This window comes from Stegodyphus dumicola, chromosome 1 (assembly GCF_044657685.1).
Source record: "Stegodyphus dumicola isolate Sdum_Otavi_A_Nest chromosome 1, ASM4465768v1".
NCBI lineage: Eukaryota > Metazoa > Arthropoda > Arachnida > Araneae > Eresidae > Stegodyphus > Stegodyphus dumicola.
In genome coordinates, this window is record NC_140768.1 from 60,482,378 (window position 1) to 60,500,702 (window position 18,325).

An 18,325-nucleotide genomic window follows, 5' to 3' on the forward strand; every position below is an offset into this window, starting at 1 on the left:
TAAAGTATTAATATTTTATTGAGCACAACCTTTGATGATTAGTTATTAATCTTTTACAAAAATTTAAGTCTTGCAATAGTGTTTGATCTTTATATCACGTCTTGCAATTTCTGATATTTGGAAATCGCTTTCTTAAGGTTTCTCATCAAAAATTCGTTCCATAAGAGTTCCAGGATCCAAAATGAATGTTTCTTATATTATCAAAGTGACTAAAAACGTACGCAAATTCCTTTGCAATAGTTAGCGTTTTAATCTCCAGCTCGATTTCAAGTTTAAACTAAATCAGCAAATCTGAATAAGAATAAATTTTTCTTCAATTGATAACTGCATCTACATTTTTCTTAATGTTCTTGATTCCATTTTATTAAAAGGTCACCAAAGCCGAGCGATAAAGTCCCCGAACATTGGTAGTTCCATCCGGGGTTCGAATCCCGGCGAACGGGCTTGCTGCAAAGACGTTTTCATAGTTTTTCCCATGTATAACGTATATACGAATCAGTTTCTCTTAAACCTTCTTCTTAGGCACATAGCCCTTGAGTGCTTTGCAATAATTAAATAAACTAATCAAATCATTCATCCATTTTATTACAATTTATGAAAAAAGATAGAGAGAGATTTACGATTCGCTAAAATTCGGCACGATGTGTAACAAATATTAATTAAGAGAAAAATACCAGTTATGTACCTTAAATTATCAAAACTTGGATATAAAGCTGTTGCAGTTTTATGAGCTATAATTATTTCTATTTATCTATTAATTATTGCCTTAAAACAAGCTAATCGCTGTAGTTTGGAATGGTTGGTTTAGTTGATTATAACAAACTGCACTAGTGCTGTTTGCTAAAGGAAGAGATGCTTTCTTGGAGAACTTTCTAAAAGAAACTGGTTCGCATACCTTTTCCACATAGAAGGAAACTGCAAAAAGGCCCATGCCAGCCTTTTCTCCCGGATTCGAACCCCCGACCGAACTACCAGGATTCAGCGATTTTACCGCTCGGCCGCTGGTGCACCGCAACTTGGAATGAATAGGATCATTTATTTCAGTCAAGCTAAACTGAATAGTGCATGTACCTGTACCTTATTCGTGATAAGCTTAACTTCCTGTGGATTTGCTTCCAAAAAGAAACCTTCATAATTTATATCAATAACGTATTTAAATAATTTTCTAAATATATTTCAGTTACGAAGATAATTAAATTAAAAAATTAATTTTCAGTTTCCCGCTTGTTACTTTATTGGCATTAAATATTCTATTATTCGGATGATCAGTGTTTCATCAAAAATTCACATATGTATTTTTCGGCAACAATACACTCAAATCTTAGTGGAGAAATTTTATAAGCATTTTCAATTAAAATACGCCTCATAAATCCATACCCCGAAACGTAATAAACTTTTTATAATTTGTTATTACAGTATTTCCATCTTACGGAAACAGGCATTTCCCTTACCATGTGCTTTCCAGTTATTTACTATTCTGTGTAGAATTTTATTTGTGTAGAAGTTTACGATAATATTCTTCAGACCCTACTAGACATGAGACTTACACAAAAAGGCGACTACACAAAATGATCTACTTAAGTTGGCTCAAATATTTTAACGGCGCGTTTTCAACGACGGTTAAAGCCAGAATAACGTCTGGCAAAGTTGGCGATAGAACGTAACTAACAGGTGAAGCTGCCAAAAGCTCCATCACTACATCATTTAAAAACCTCGTCTTAAATACTCAAACAACAAATTTGCATTCTAGTGAAGGAGAAGTTATAGTACAAGTTTAAATCAGTACTAATTAGTTGATTAACATAAGGTATTTTATAACCAATGCCATGTCTTACAATAAATAAAAATTCACGCGTTAAAGTTAAGTTTTTAAAGTTAAGAATAAAGTTAATTTAAAAGTTTATTTTTCGTTTTTGAAATAAAATCTCTGAACAAAAATAAATAACAAGTTAACAATTTTTGTGCTTCCCGCCACTTGTTCTCAAAAGGCATTACACTTATTAAATAACTTGAAATGATAGCAAGGAACTACCCCGTTTCCCCATAATTTTTTAAGCTTGAAGGAATGTAAATGAAAAAGCAGTGGAAAGCAATAGATAGAAATAACTAACCAGACGTTTCTGTTAATAATGAAATTCTTAACTTGGCCGATTTTAAAATTTGATATAAATTTATCATTTGAATCACAAATACAAATATTAATCCCTTAATACCAGTCAAGAATATTTGTTAGAGAAAAATAATTTACTTTCCTTTTTTATTTCGTCGAACTTAGAAATATTAAGTATAAAATAAGTATATTTATTTTAATTTTTATATCATTTAAAAGTTTTTTAAATGTTGAAGTCTTATCACATAATTTTCCCCATTTTATGAATATGGTTAATATGAAACCTTTCATAAGTTTAAATGGCATATAGTAAAAGAAGCAATTACTATCGGGTTTTACCGAACGTTTCCCGACACCACATAAATAAGTCTGCGCAAACAGTTTACTTTGGCATGTTTAATCATGTTTTGTCAAACAAATTTTGACATTTGAAAGAAAGAGACTTGCTTTTAACACTCTATTGTGAAATTCGTAAAAAAGAATTGTTATCATTAATGGAACTATCACGCTACCAGATTAGAACCATCATTTACTTCCAGTTCTGTTGCAAAATGTCAGCTACAGAATATCACCAAATCATGTGTATACTTTTATGTACTAATGTTGTATCATATGACATTGTGAAGGTTTAGTACCGAAAGTTCAAAAACGAGGACTGTAACATTCAAGAAGCAGAGTTGGCCGGCTTACTGATGTTGATGAGGCCCGCCTGCGAGAACTTGCTAAGGATTTAGACGTTAGTGCCATGTCCATTTTAGTCGCGCTATGCATCGCATAAACTTGATGTACAAGTTCAATCTCTGGTGGAGGCATGAGCTGAATGAACTCATAAGGACAGGCGCTAGTGGGTCTGTACTAATCTGCTCGAATATCAACTCAAGGACAAAATTTTGGACCGTATCGTTACTTGTAATGAAAAGTGGACTTACTTCAATAACGTAGGCCGAAAAGGGGTTGTCTGCGCCAGGTGAGCCGACCGGCAGCGTTGCAAAGAGCAAGTTGACTAGCAAAAAGATCATGCTTTGTATCTGGTGGAATTGCCGTGGTATTATCCACAAGAAGCATCTGGAAAAAGTAAAACCCTCGATAGTAAAGTGTACAGCGAGGTCCGTGTGTAGGCATACACCAAGGTGTAGTCCGTGTTGACGCTATTAAGGAAAAACGTCGAAATTATTATAATGTTCTCTTTTCTGAAAATCTGGTACGGTTTTAATTATATATGAAATGTTTTTGTTGAGTGCAGTATAAGAATATTTTCATGAAATATACCTAAAATGTTTCAGGTATATTCCTTCCAACAGAGTGGAGAAATGTTAAAACTAGAAAATGCCTGAAACATCCTAAGAAGAGCTAAGAGCATTTCGATAAGTAGAAATTAGATAAAAGAAGGAGGAGTTTTAGAAATTTCAAAGTTAATGGAATCCATTTATAAAAACAGCTTTAAAAATATGACACGAAAATTAAGCTAAATTAATTCCCCTATGTTTTTCTCCTTAAAACATCTTTCTGTAATGAAGCAAATGGTAACTTTCTACAGATTTAAAGGATTCGAACTATTTCCTGCACTGCAACTTACTTGGACCTTCATTCACGTCTTTTAGGATAAATGCTTATCATACCGATTAAAAGCAAATGTATTTTTACTAATTACAGAAAGTCCGCTTTTTCTGTCAACTTACATTTATGGAACAAACAATATGAGGATTTAACTTAATTTTCTTCTATGAATGAATAACTGAAATTCCTAAGAGTTCATTACATGAATATTTATATCATATTTATTAGTTCTTCTAATAATTAACTTAAAAATCCAAATTTTTCATTTTCAGTTTATTAATTATAGTTACTAAAAGAAATTTCCTTTCAACATAAATAAATTGTTTAAGGAAGTTATAAAATGTACATTACTTTTAAAAATGTGTAAGTGTTTAATAGCAAAATGATCTTGCAGTTCAGCATATTAAGTTACAATTAGGATTTAAGCATATAACATTACATGGAAGGCAATGATCGCGTTTTACTTATCAGTCGTAAAATCTACTTCCTACACTATAATGAATCGTTGCTCTGAGATATTGCATTTGGGGAACCTTTTACTCTTGGATCTTTACTTTAATGTTTAAATAATTCAGAAATATGCTCGTAAGTGACATGAAAGAAATGTTTACTGTTGTCAATATGTTAATGACAGAATTTCTTACATGTCGCAGAAAACTATAAATCTTTTATCATAAAATACAAGCAGTAGCGTTTTAAACAGAAAACAGAGAAAGAAAATTGTTAAATTTATTTTATTTTCGTCAGTGTCTTGCAAAATAATACCAACCAACATTTTAATTTTAAAACTTTAAAAATGCTTTGAGAGAAAAGTTTTAGATTACCACATGTCGTATTCCATGCGACTAAGTGGATTAAAATATTACTAATATAAATTGAAAAGTTAATTTTACATATAATTAGAGTTATTTTCTTTATAATTAACACTATATATAATTTTAGTTTTAAAATTCGTTTGAACTATTGTATAATAGTTCTATAATGTAATAAAATTTAATGCAAATTAAAATTTTACACATATGAGGAATCTCAAGAAGTTTTATTTTTTTTAAATTTACGTCGTGAATTAAAAAATACTAAGACATTTTGGTCTACATCACAGAAAATTCAGTTAAGACTTGATGCATCATTAATCTCTATGGTTACACACACAGAAAACAAAAAAGCAAAACAAGTTTTAAGCTTTGATTAGCTATCATCAGATGATCTGTACTGTAAAATGCTCTTAACAAATTTATAAAATACCTCTTTACAGACATCTTCAAAACATCTAAACATAAAATTAAAATTTCTAAATTAATCTGATTATATGCTATCTTCCTTCTTGTAGCTCACATATCTACCACCAAAATGTAATTAATTTAAAATACTCCAAAGTGTAATTAATTTAAAATACTCCAAAGTGTAATTAATTTAAAATCATAAAATTATTATGTAAAGCATTTCTAATAGTATACATCCCTTAAAATTTCTACCATGTTTGGCACTTAGTTTCAAGGATAATAATTCATACCGAATCATCCTTTTTGAAACTTGAATCAAATCCCAAATAAAGATTAGTCAATAGAGTTATCAGCTTTTTAGAAGTAGGAAACATGAAAAAGAGCTGTGTTTTTGCCGTAATTTGTTCTGCAGACCTTCTTATTGTTAGACGGACATGTTTTCAGTTACACCACGAAAGTGAGGAAAAGTAAAACAAATTATAAATATTATTTAAATATTGATATTTATGAAGCAGAAATTTTAACGTTTGGTTATAAAAATGGTGTTTGGTGTATTTAATTATGGCAAAGCACACGAGGGCTATCTGCCTAAAGGGAGGGATGCCTTTCGTGGAGGACTTTCTAAGGGAAACTGGCTCGTATACACGTTACACATGGGGAAAACCACGAAAACGCCCATGCAGCCAGCCCGTTCGCGGGATTCGAACCTCAGACCGAACTACCAGTGTTCAGCGTCTTTACCGCTCGGCCGCTGGTGGGCGGTTATAAAAATGGAGAGATGCTATATTACGATCCATAAAATCAATAACAACGAGAAAATAAAACATGAGATAAAAATATATTCGCATTCTGTTTTTATATTCTTATATATTTCTGTCATTAAATAATGAATAATCTAAAATATATGTATGTATGTATGCATTTATGTATGTTCCTCGCATTGTGGAAAAGCGGCGGAATGTACAGCCATCAAATTTTCAACCAATACAGTCCTCTATCTATACACGTGCATCTCGAACATGAGCGTTTCAAATTTGTTTTTTTATTTATTCTATGTTTGGGGCAAATTTAACTTTCATTCATAAAGTCAACGATCTAAAACAAATGTGTATGAATAGTTAGGTGAAAACAATAATTTTAACATAAATTTCACACCAATCGATATTTAAGAAATTGTTCACTATATATTACATTGTTCGTAGTTGACAAAATGTGTTCATAATATTCTTCCCAGTACCTACAAATGAAACAAGTTTCTTTTCTTTTTCATTCAACTAGAAATACATTAGTTCATTTAAAAAAAAGGGCTCGAGTGCTCAGTTTTTAAATGGATTTATTAGAACGTTCTGAAAACAGAATCACCAAAAAAAAAAAAAAAAAAAAAAAAAAAAAAAAAAAAAATGGAGAATAGCAGGAAAAGAAATTTGGAAATGTTTATTTCTGTTTTAGTACTATGAATCGAATTCACAGTTTTAGTATTATGAATCGAACCACTTGTCATCTGTGCAAACATCTGTGAGAGCAACATAAACTCTCTGTCTGAAAATACTCTTCGAAACCAAATAGTTCGCATATTTTATCTGAGATATAATTTTATTGTTATTATTTGTGAGCGTGATTAAATTGTTCCGATAATGAAAAGAGTAACAGACAGTAAATGAAATTATACACATGATTGTTTTTCGGAAAATTTTCAAACATAATTCCTGGATAAATCTACACATCAAAAAATCTTTTATTTACATAAAATGTATTATTCAGGAATCCCTTTATATCAAATTTGTAATTGGAAACGAATTACAAGTCTGAAAATTATTACCGTCATACATTTTGAATTTCCCCCTTTGCCTTACATTCTCACAGATTTAGACTGTTTTTACAATGAATTCCCAGACTTAAAAGAGATTTTTTAAAAAATATTTACAAGGTTATGCTTATTGTCAATCCAACAGAAAACATAGATGTACACACATATATTTATAAAAAGTGTGAAAGAGATTCGGTAAAAGTTATTGCGGTAATAAATATTTTATGTTCAGAATCATCATCTAATATGAAAGAATTCCCATTCAAATTCCAATTCTCTTACGAAAAATTTTCATTAAATCAATAATACAGCATTCGATTCATTACGCAAAAACTTGAGCACTTACCAACATTAATTTTCGAAGGTAGTCCACAGCATAATACGATTAAACAAAGAAAAACTAAGCCGTACCCGAAGAGCCCCATTCCGTGCTCGTGGCTCTATATTAAGATCACTTGGTCAGGCATAAGCAAGAAATGAAGGAAGGGTTCCTACCGCTGTGGAACCCACCGCGAACAGTGAAAGGTGGAAGAAGCTTTCATCCTCTTAGTAGCTTTGTCTGATGCTGATTCTGGATAGTGGGAGGGCTGCCCAGAGATCTTGGAAACATTTCCAGTTTCTTTCTTTATTCCAGGAAGGCACGACGCTAGAACTCTTAGCGGTAATAAGTAATTTGCTGCTTTTCGCAGCTGTCATCATTGTCCCCGTCCTTACTTGTTATCAGGTTGACTGAAGGGAGGTTCTGTGACTATATGTGGATGAATTGTTTTTGCCGTAAATTAGATGTTAAATAACAGAGTCATAATACATTGCGGATAGTCTCTATTCTTATCCTCAGTTAAGGGTTTGTTGATGATTGTTGTTTTGCATGAATTATATGTACATATTTTTGGGAGTAGATTTTTAGTTCACTTTAATAGGTCTTAAGGGGAAGGAAAAAAGCTTGTGAAGTGATCATTTCGCATTTGGCTGCATTCCATATCTGTTAAGTCATGCCTGTATTTTATATACATTCTGTATTCAGTCTCTTAACAGCAACTTATAAAATCCCTTCTTAATTTTCTGCTATTCCCAGTTCATATATCAAAATGTTTTGCATCTTCAGTCTATTCTAAAAGAGAATTACTTTTTTTTACTCTGATTATAAAGTTCAAAATGAAATTGAAAATGAAAAGTAATCAAGCTTTAAGTATTAAAACTGCAAAGCATCTATATTTTGAACAGCATTTTTGAAAAAGAAAATCTTTAAATGTTGAGAACATATAAAGTGATACAAATCAAAATAATTATTTGACAAGCACAAAATGTCTTATCAGTGTCGAAATGGACTACATACTGTGTTGGGAAAATGGCAGAAGGTTGGATGGATCTTATTGGGAAAACGTTAAGCACTAAAGATAAATTAAAGCTAACATAGTGAAAACAAATCTTTACATATTTTCAGAAGCACATCCTTTGAAGCTTTGCATTACTAACTTTTTTTTTTTTTTTTTTTTTTTTTGCCTCTTATATATTTTATTGCTTTTTAGGTGCGCTTTGAATTTTTATTTAAATAAAAAATTTAAAAATAATATATAAATAATGAATGTTTTCAAAATTAAAAAAAAAATATAAAAACTACATTTTAAGCAACTCGACAGCATTCCTTAAAAACAGCTTCTAAGAAACAGGCTTAGCGACTCTTTTGCATCATGTAAAATTGCACAGACTTCTGTAAAAAAATTATTAATAACGCCAGCGTTTTTTAATTGCAAATATCTCATAAATTCTGATGCTACATAAGTAAGTATACACAAAATATTTAACAAAGAAAAAGAAGAAATTATTCCATACATTTTGAAGACAAAAATTATTTTGATGTATGATAAATGTTGAAACATGCGAATTAAATTCAAACATTTCTTTTTTGAAAACCATGTTTATATTATAATACTATTTTTGTCTTGATATCAAATTATACCGTTTCGTGTTTTTCACAAGCATAAACTAACGAGACACTAGAAGGCAAAGTGAGAAATTATCCTCAAGTACTACAAAGTCCAGAGAAGGTTGTGAAAAAAAAACCCTTTTTTAACTCAGTGTAATCACATACGGCACCAACTCGGGCTTACAGAACCCAACACTTAAGGTTTAACTCAAAATGGTAACTATAAACTTAAAATTAAATATAGTGAATTTAGGTTTATAAGATAATTTAACGCACAGGATGGCTCTGACACACAAAAGTCGGCGTAAACAAACTTAATGGCTAGAAGCGTTCAACGCCACAGAAATCTAATTCACCATAGTAAAGTGACCTTCAAGTAGGCATATAAAGCGTGGGTTGAAAACGAGAATCAAAGGAAAGTTGCTTTAAAAGTAACGTAATATGTATTTTCTTTGAATTTGATGTATTGCTTTCTTTTACCACAGTAGAACATTTCATAAAAACACAAAGACAGTGCAAGAAAATAAATATTGTAAAGATGTTACCATTGAATTTCTAAGGGAAAGTAAAATAAATATTTTTAAAACATAGAATGAAAAAAAAAAAAAAAAACAATTACTCCTCAGTTCTGAGCATTATGAATTATACGAGTTAATTGCTTTGTAAATCATATTAATTAAAACTATTATTGAAAAATTAAATACATAAATTGCCAAAAAAATACGCGCATTTCTTTTATGATGAGATCTTACGATTTTTTGAAATATTACAGAAAGGCTCCCCTTTACTTCATTTCCAGTAACAAAGGTGCAATTGGCGAATGTGCAAATTTAAGTAAATTTCTGTATGCAGTGACTGAACGTATTACTATTTTGAGGAGAAATAAAAAATTAATATTAAAGAAAATAACTTTAAAAGATAACAGGAAATGCATGCTCTTGTTATCTGCTGGCAACACACAGTTTAGAACAGAAAATGCATAGTTTTCTTATAATAGAATTTATGATCTTATATGACAATCAGTTTGAATAGATTTGACAGTCTTTTCTTAATATATTTTTGACAGGTTATATTTTTATTGCACTTCATTTTGATTTATTAAACTGATTTTTCACGCTTACGGGTTATGTATATGAAGGGTGTATAAGAAGAAATCAGAAGAATTCTGCACTGAGTTTGATTAAAGGAAAGCAGTTTATTATAATGAAAATGACGTTATAGATTAAATATAATCTGTTCCTTCAATAAAGGAAATAAAATATACTACATTAATTAAAAGGAAACTAACGCGAATGTTACACTTTTTCCGAAAAATATAGAACAAACAACAATCAGCAAAATTAAACTTAGTTCAGGCAAATAATGTTATTTTACCCGCAGCTTCTAGAAACTCAGACAGATACTAATCTAATCATTTGGGCAAAAGACACTTTTTTAGCCCCAAAAGGATGTAATTCCAGAATGGGATATTAGTCTCGAAATGGCAGCGTTGAATCACAATAAATGGCGTATCACTCTCCAAATTGTTGTAGCCACCAAATATTACCGCTCTCTATTATATTTAAAGAAATTAAATAATGAAGAATACGTATGAATATATGTATGTTTCTCGCACTGTGAAAAACAGTGGTACCTAGAACAATTAAATTTTGAATACCATAGTCCTCTACCCGAAAATGGGCCCCTAAAGCTCGAATTTCGAATTTGTTTTATTACCTAATTTCATATTTTATAAAAGTTTAAAGAATTTTTGATTAACAAACTACACAGTTTCAAAACGAGCAGTGGCAACACTGTACGGAATAAAACATTTTTATCTCCAGAACTTGAGACTATCTATCGGAAATTCTAAATATTTTAAATATTTTATGATTTTGCTGTGGAATTGAATTTTATGTGGCATAAGTTCGAAGAATGTGACATTTAATCAACAAAATAAAAGCATAAAACATTAATAATAAAAAGGAAGAAAAAAAGTTTTGTAAAGACATCTTAGTAAAAAAATTGAACATTGATGTGATGAACTGAGAAAAGACTGAAAAATAAAATAAAATAAAAAACAGAAAAATGTATGCCGACATGTAATGGTACATCCGACATTCTAAACGTATACTGCTGTACTGCTTTTAAAATGTTTGTAATTTTGCTCTTGAAATTTGTATGGCATAAGTGCAAAGAAAATGATGCTCACTAGAAAAGCCAAAAAGACAGAAAAAAGAGGGTTAGCAGCATAAAGAGAGTATAATAGCATACTAGTGATCTGAATTTTATATTGTACTAGCCGAATTACCAGATGCCAGTTAAGTTAGATTCAGAGTAATGTATCTAACAACAGAGAGAACCATACCGCTGTAATCCTTCTCTAAATAACGATGCAAAAAATACGATTCATAGTCACACATCTGATGCGATATGGAACCCACATAAAAAATTTCGATAGAAAAATAAGCTAATTCTCTCCCATTATATCAGCAACAATGGCACGTTGTTTTTAATGGTCGTAAAAGCTCAAGTTCCACCTAATATTTCACCTATATTTCATTTTAGTCGATTAAATGTGGCAAAAAATTGATCATAATTGATCAGAAATCAATAACCCGAACAAACAAACACATAAACAGACATTCTTCTTTATATGTAAAACTTACAAATTTTTGATTAACAAATAATTACGATTTGAAAGCGTGCAGTAGCAACACGTTTCGGAATAAAGAATATTTATCTCCAACACGCGAGACTGTTGCCACTCGGAAAAATGAGTGCGAAAATAAGCGCTTTCAGAGTTTTTAATTAATACTTCTGCTGATTAAAGTCGTACGAAGATAGGAATGGTCGAGATGGCTTTCCACGAATTTTTGGAATCGAGAATAATGTATTTAGTGTTTGGCAATGCTATTTTTATTTCATCGTAAAATTTCGAAACTTTTTATTATCAAACTCTAGGATTTGAAAGCCAGCAGTGGCAACAACTTTCGAAATAAAGCAGATTTACATCTCCAGCTTGCGAGACTGTTGCCACTCGAAAAAATGAGGGCGAAAATTATCGTTTTCACGAGTTTTTAATTAATATATCTGATTTTGGCTACTATTTTTTGCAAACAAATTGAGCGCGACATTTTCCAGGACTCAGAAAAGATAAGTAGAAAGTTTGGCGACGATAGCTATAGTAGTGATTGAGTTATTACAGGACAAACAAACATACTTTCTTCTTTATATAAATAGATAGCTTAGTTATTACATTACAAAGTGTTATAGTATGTAAATATTCATTTTATAAATTTCAGTACTGATAATTTTATTCATTAGATAATTTTATTACAAAAATTACCATTATTTTCATTGGACTCCTATTTTCTATTTTAATTTCGATTAAAAGATCTCCCATAATAAATACTATCTTAATTCATTATTCATCGCATCTTATTCATCGCTTAAATTAATGTTTTTTCAAATATTTTACCTCCAAGTAAACAGTGTTAAAGTAAAATTTTAAATGTTAATATATTATTTCCTACTGAAAAAATTCCTAAATTACAGACAGGATATAATATTTTTCAAAATTTATTAGCCCAAGGGAGTGTTAGCCCAGAAGGGCTATAGGCTGAAAACAGAATTTGTGTTGAATCACTATAAAAGTCTGAATTTAAAGATTCGGAAAAGGACTATACAGCGTGAAAAGTATCACCTGATCCTGCTTTGTTCAGCATAGTGTCCAACAAAGAGTATGAGAAAAAATGGTACTGCGAAATCTCACCCTTGGCAAAGTGATTATTAGGTTTTTTCCTAGCGGATTAATGCAACAGTAGAATTAAAGAAAGGAAAAAAAAAATCTGAAAGGTTTCAGATTTTAAATTACGTCTAAAGGGGCGTTTTTTTAACGTTTTGTGTGTTACCTTTATTTATTAAATATCACGTTCTTTGCACTTAAACCATAAAATTCAGTTCAACAGCAATGTCACAAAATAATTTTAAATTGAGCTCTCTTTAGAATTTCCGATACACAGTTCCGCGCGCTGGAAATAAAAAGGATTTTTTCCCCGTAGAGTGTTGCCATTGGTCGCTTTTAAGTCGTTGAGTTTGTTAATCAAAAATTCGTTAAGTGTTACAAAATATTAAATCGATAATAAACCAAATTCCAAATTTCAAATTTGGGCTTTCAGATGCCCATATTCGCAGTAGGATTACGTCATTCAAAATTGGACATCTCTAGGTACCGTTGTTTTATCACAATGCGAGAAACATACATGCATTTATGCAGATTCTTCATTATTTAATTTCTTCAAATATGATACAGGGCGATAGTATTTGATGGCAACGATTTGAAAAGTGATACAGTTTTTTAAAGTTTTCAGTGCAAAATCGCAAAACAAAACTCATAGTCCTGAAGGGGCAAAGCCCCTTTTGACTAATAATGAAAGATGTACATTGGGTGTTAACTATAATTTACGCTTCATATTTTTGAAAATCATTTGCAAAAATAATTATAGATATTCTCAAAATCATTGTAAATCTTCATAAAAGTTGAAATTTCTGTTTTGAAAAAGTGGAATCAGGATTTTATAGTAATGACTTCCAACTACTTACTGTGAATCAAAGGAATGCACTAACCCTTTTCATCTTTTTGTGTCTGAATCTAAGAGTTTATATAGCAACATTTTTAAGCATTTTAACATAATGGAGCGTTAGCCCAGAAGATCTATTATAGTCTCAAAATGGGATTTTGCGTTGAATGACTTTTCAAATTGTTGCCACCAAATATTATCGCCTTGTATTATATTTAAAGAAATTAAATACTGAAGAATTTGCATGAATGTATGCCTCTTTTTCGCATTGTGAAAAAACAACAGTACCTACGGCCATAAAATTCTGAATAACGTAATGCTCCACAAGAATATGGACACCTGGAAGCCCGAATCTTGAATTTGGAATTTTTTTATTGTGTATTTCATGTTTTGTAAAACTTTAACGAATTTTTGATGAACAAACTCAAGAATTCCAAAGCGAGCATTGGCAAAAACAAACTTCACTAACAAAGCAAAAATGCTTTCCCCCCCCCCAAGAAAAAAAAAATTAACTTTAGCGCTCGAGACTGTCTAGAGGAAATTCTAAAAATAGAATTCTTTGGCCTAAAAATATTTTTAATTTTTATGCCAAAAGAACATTAGCCCAAATGCTGTCGAAACGTGTATGTAAATGAAAAAACACCCCTTTGGGCGTAATTAAAGATCTGAAAGCTTTCAGATTTTTTCTAAAGTTTTTTGTATTATGTTTTAAAAGAGATGTTTTTAAATTCTATGGAAGTCTACTTAAAATTCTGAAAATATTAAAACATTTGTATATATTTTAATATTTCCTCATTTAGCTTTGAAATAATGAAAATAATACATTTATATTTCTATATGTATTTTATAAAGCAGTATCCATAAATGTACCAAAATGCTTTTCTTCACATCGCGGTGTTAATGCGTTGCAACATCGTTCCGTGTTATTAACTGCTCTAATCTATATGGTTCTTGTGCCATAAAGTAACAGTCATGATTTTACCTAATTTCAAATAAAATGCACATAAGGCTTGATTATATATTTCGATAAATATTTAAGAATACTATAAATTTTTATTCATTGATTAATCAGAAATATGACATAGAAACGGTAAAGCATTAAAGGCATTCGTCCCATTTGCTTTAGTTTTGTATATATCAGAGCATCTACTTAGCAGAAGAAAAGTCTTGCGTTCAGTTCTCAGCGAGAGTACAGTAAAAGGATTTACAGCTAAAACCTTTCTTTTCATTCACTAGACTTTTAAGATTGTATGGAACAAATCAGTAAGTTAAAGAAACACTGCTTGAATTCTAACACTAATCAGAAATAAAAGATTTAAAATCAAATTTTTTCGACATTCAATTGGTTACTTTTATCATAATTTGTTTTAAGTTAGTATAGAAATATTTCTATGTTAAAAGCTTAACGAATAGAAACATTTTGATATTTCATAGGCAACATTTTTCTATAATTTATTCAAAAAAAAAGGACAATTTTTTTTCAAATATCCTGATTTATTTTATCTCAAAAGCGTTTAATGAACAAGCTGAATGCAAATATCGTCCGTATAAAATGATACTTTTTTGATGATTCTAAAGTGAAAGTTTTCAACTGATGCGCTGCTTAGAACCTATGCTTTTCAATCTTATTCAAATCTTTAGGTTATTTATTCAAGTTTTGTTAATATAAATTTACCTTTTCATTTTTTTTGATTGTACTTTTGCATGCAGAGAATGTTTCATAATGACGATACGACTAACTAGCTGTTAAACGATTGATCGTTCATTCATCTTTCTAGTTTAAGAAAATAAATAAAACTCTTTCAGAATATGATAGTTCTGGTAGTATAGCACCTTTCAGTAATTAAAATTAGTGAGATTAGATATACACAGTGCTAAAGGCAGCTACAGATGTTAAGTTTTCAGAAGCATATTTCTAAGAGACAGCTTTTGTGATTGCAATACATTAATTTAGAAACAGTGGTTTTAAATTACCATAATCCTCAGAAAATTTAAAGTTCAAAATTTTAAATGTAATGAAATTCAGTTTTGCTTGAGGCAAAATACATTTTGTCTATGGTTTAACTAAAAATATTCTAAAAAATCTTTCTGGGCACATTTTACTCGTTACAGATTGGTATCTAAAGAAAACGAGAGTTTTGGTAGAATAAGAAGCAAGTTGCTAATACGAAATCGCACTTTGAACTTCCTAGAGGGAGAATGTAAATCCTAGAGGAATAATGTAAATTTCCTGCATTTTAATAATTGGTGCTAAATGTCCAAAGCTGCAATCTAGAATCTTACCCTATTTAATAATTGAAACCTTGGATATAAGAAAATGTGTGGAAATGTCTTCAATTACGCAGGAGAGTTTCACATTCCAGTTGGGGGGGGCAGTCAGTATCTGGCTTAGAATGTGTGCTGTAGAATCGGAAATAATTTCTGATTTTGTAAATAGATTTGGTACGAACAGTTTTTCATCTCGCTCTTTACGCTTATATATTATAAGGAATCCCAAGATCCACGAAAAGAATGGTCTCTTAAAGAATATCTGAATTTCTATTCCATCTCTGATTTTAAACATTGAAAAGGGTCAATTAAATTACGAGACGTATTCGGAAACTAAGTACCGTTTTGAAAAAAAAATAGTAAAACAATTTTTTCGAATCCAATTTTATTTTTACTTGAAATTCATGTCTTAAACTATTTTTCAACATAGTTTCCGCCAATGATCAAACACTTGTCATAGCGGGTGACCAGTTTTTGTATACCATCGTCAAAGAAACTTCCCGCCAGTTTCGATAACCACGACTTCACAGCATTTTTCGCGTCATCGTCAGATCCAAAGCGCTTGACGCCAAGCTCGCGCTTCATGTGCAGGAACAAGTGATAGTCGGACGGCGCCAAGTTCGGGCTGTACGGCGGGTGATCGAACTACTCCCAATGAAACTGTCGAATTAACGATTGAGTGACACCAGCAGTATGGGGCCGAGCATTGTCATGGAGCAACACAATTCCTTTACTGATCATTCCTCTTCGTTTGTTTTGAATGGCACGCCTTAGTTTTGTTAAAGTCTCACAATATTGTGCCGCATTAATGGTTTCACCTCTGGGAAGAAATTCAGTAAGCAAAACGCCTTTCCTATCCAAGAAGACAGTGCACATGATTTTTTGTAATGACATTGTCACTTTGAACTTTTGTTTTTTCGGGGAATGAGTGTGTCTCCACTCCATCGATTGTTGTTTCGATTCTGGTGTGAAATGAAACACCCAAGTTTCATCACCTGTCACAATTTGGTTTAAAAAGTTTTCTCCCTCATCACTGTACCGCGTGAGAAATGTCAGGGCACTACCAAGTCGCTTTGTTTTGTGAACATCAGTGAGCATTTTTGGAAGCCATCGGGAACACAGTTTGCGATAATTCAAGCGGTCAGACACAATTTCGAACAAAAGAGTACATGAAATTTGTGGAAATGCCTCTGAAAGAGTTGTCATTGTGAAGCGTCTGTTCTCATGAATTGCTTCATCAAAATTCCTTACCAAATCATCGGTGACAACAGAAGGCCGACCACTCCGAGCCTCGGCGTGGACATTTGTTCGACCTGCATTAAACATTCTTACCCACTTTCTCACCATTCCATCACTTATCGCGTATTCACCGTAAACTCCTGTCACTTGACGATAAATTTCGGCCGGTTTAACATTCCTCGCGTTCAAAAATTGAATCACGGCACGAATCTCACAGTCAGCGGGAGAACTAATTGTCTTAAACATTTTGAATGTGCACAGCAAACTGAAAACACAACATAGAGCAACCAAAATGGCAACAATTGAAAGTCAGTGAACAAGAAAGACTAGTGCGCATGCGCGTGACGCCTACCACAGTGCTGCGACGGCGCTAGAATGAAACGGTACTTAGTTTCCGAATACGCTACGTAAATAACCGGAAAAATGTTTTATGGATCAAATTTTGAAAATATTGTATACTCTAAACATGTGGAATGAAGAACGTTTTAAAAGCAAATACCTTTATAAAGGGTAGCTCACCTGATACTAAATTATTCATTGAAATCACTATATTTAGAAAGATATTAGGTAATTGTTCAGGGATAAAAATGAAACTGAGCGAAATGAAACAAGATTATTACTGTAATCAGAACAGTCATGTTTTTTCAAATCTATAATATTAATAACTGAATTCGGCATACGAGGAGTAAATCCAGAATACAACATTTATACTCGATACAGCTGAAAGCTCTCAAGACAGTTATCTACAAAAGAAATAATTTTCTTTATATTTATGAGAATATAAATAAATATTATCAGTAAACATCACCGTTATTTATTTTCTATAAAGCGACTACCTTCATTGAAATGGAAATCGTTTGTAACTGTTAAGTCTGTTTGAGTAGTTTCACTGTAACATGTGAACAATTGATAAAAGTTCGGCTAACGATATTAATTATTTGAAACAGTCAAATTTTACTCAATTTTTTAATCTTCAAAATTCTATCATCTTTCACTTAATTCGATAAACTCTGATCACTCTGATCTGTGACCAACCGTATAAGAAAAATCTTTGTTATATAATCTTCTTCAAGCACTCTATATAAATATTCACGTGTTTTCCACTGGCATTCGCAAATGATATACAAATGTTGCTAACGGTTTTTGACTGATAAACTCTCATCCAAGCTTAAAATACCTAAATTTGGATTTTTTTACGTTATGTTGACCCTTTTCTTATTCGATGGGTTAACATCGAATAAGAAAAGGGTCATTCGTGCTATAAATCCCATCTAACGAAGTGCGTTTAAAATTGTGCTCTGCATTAAGTATAACCGTATATCACAAAGTGCGCAACTGTAACAGAGGTTTCGGGCATTTACTTTCTTTCCCCTTAGATGACAGATTTTTACGTATGAGCTTTCAGCATGAAGTCTTTCACTTATAAATCATCAGAACTAATATATACTGCAATCTACATGCTGTATGCGTAATAATAATTAAGCATCGAGAATAACAACTCTAGTAGCACTTTTTTTACCCCTAACTCTTTACGAAAACAGTGGTTAGGTACATAATCTACTCAGCGAAGCAATGGCATGCTTCTTCCCCGTATTCACTTGTTGCCAGGACATATTTAGACTCCACTCGTCT

The 18,325-nt window shown here is 31.4% G+C and overlaps 1 protein-coding gene across 4 annotated transcripts in view; it reads right to left on the reverse strand.

The window, feature by feature from the left end:
* LOC118200612 (glutamate receptor ionotropic, kainate 2-like) overlaps positions 1–7,253 on the reverse strand; it is an 82,514-nt gene extending 75,261 nt beyond the window's left edge. For 2 of the 4 annotated variants that reach the window (XM_085815298.1, XM_085815292.1), the window contains exon 1: positions 7,044–7,253. In XM_085815298.1, coding sequence (XP_085671424.1) covers positions 7,044–7,122 — 79 coding nt within the window. In that variant the 5' untranslated portion in view covers positions 7,123–7,253. Of the gene's footprint in view, positions 1–3,039; positions 3,259–7,043 lie in introns of all 4 variants that reach the window. The other 2 variants (XM_085815288.1, XM_085815281.1) reach the window with 2 other exon arrangements.
* Positions 7,254–18,325: the final 11,072 nt, after the last annotated feature.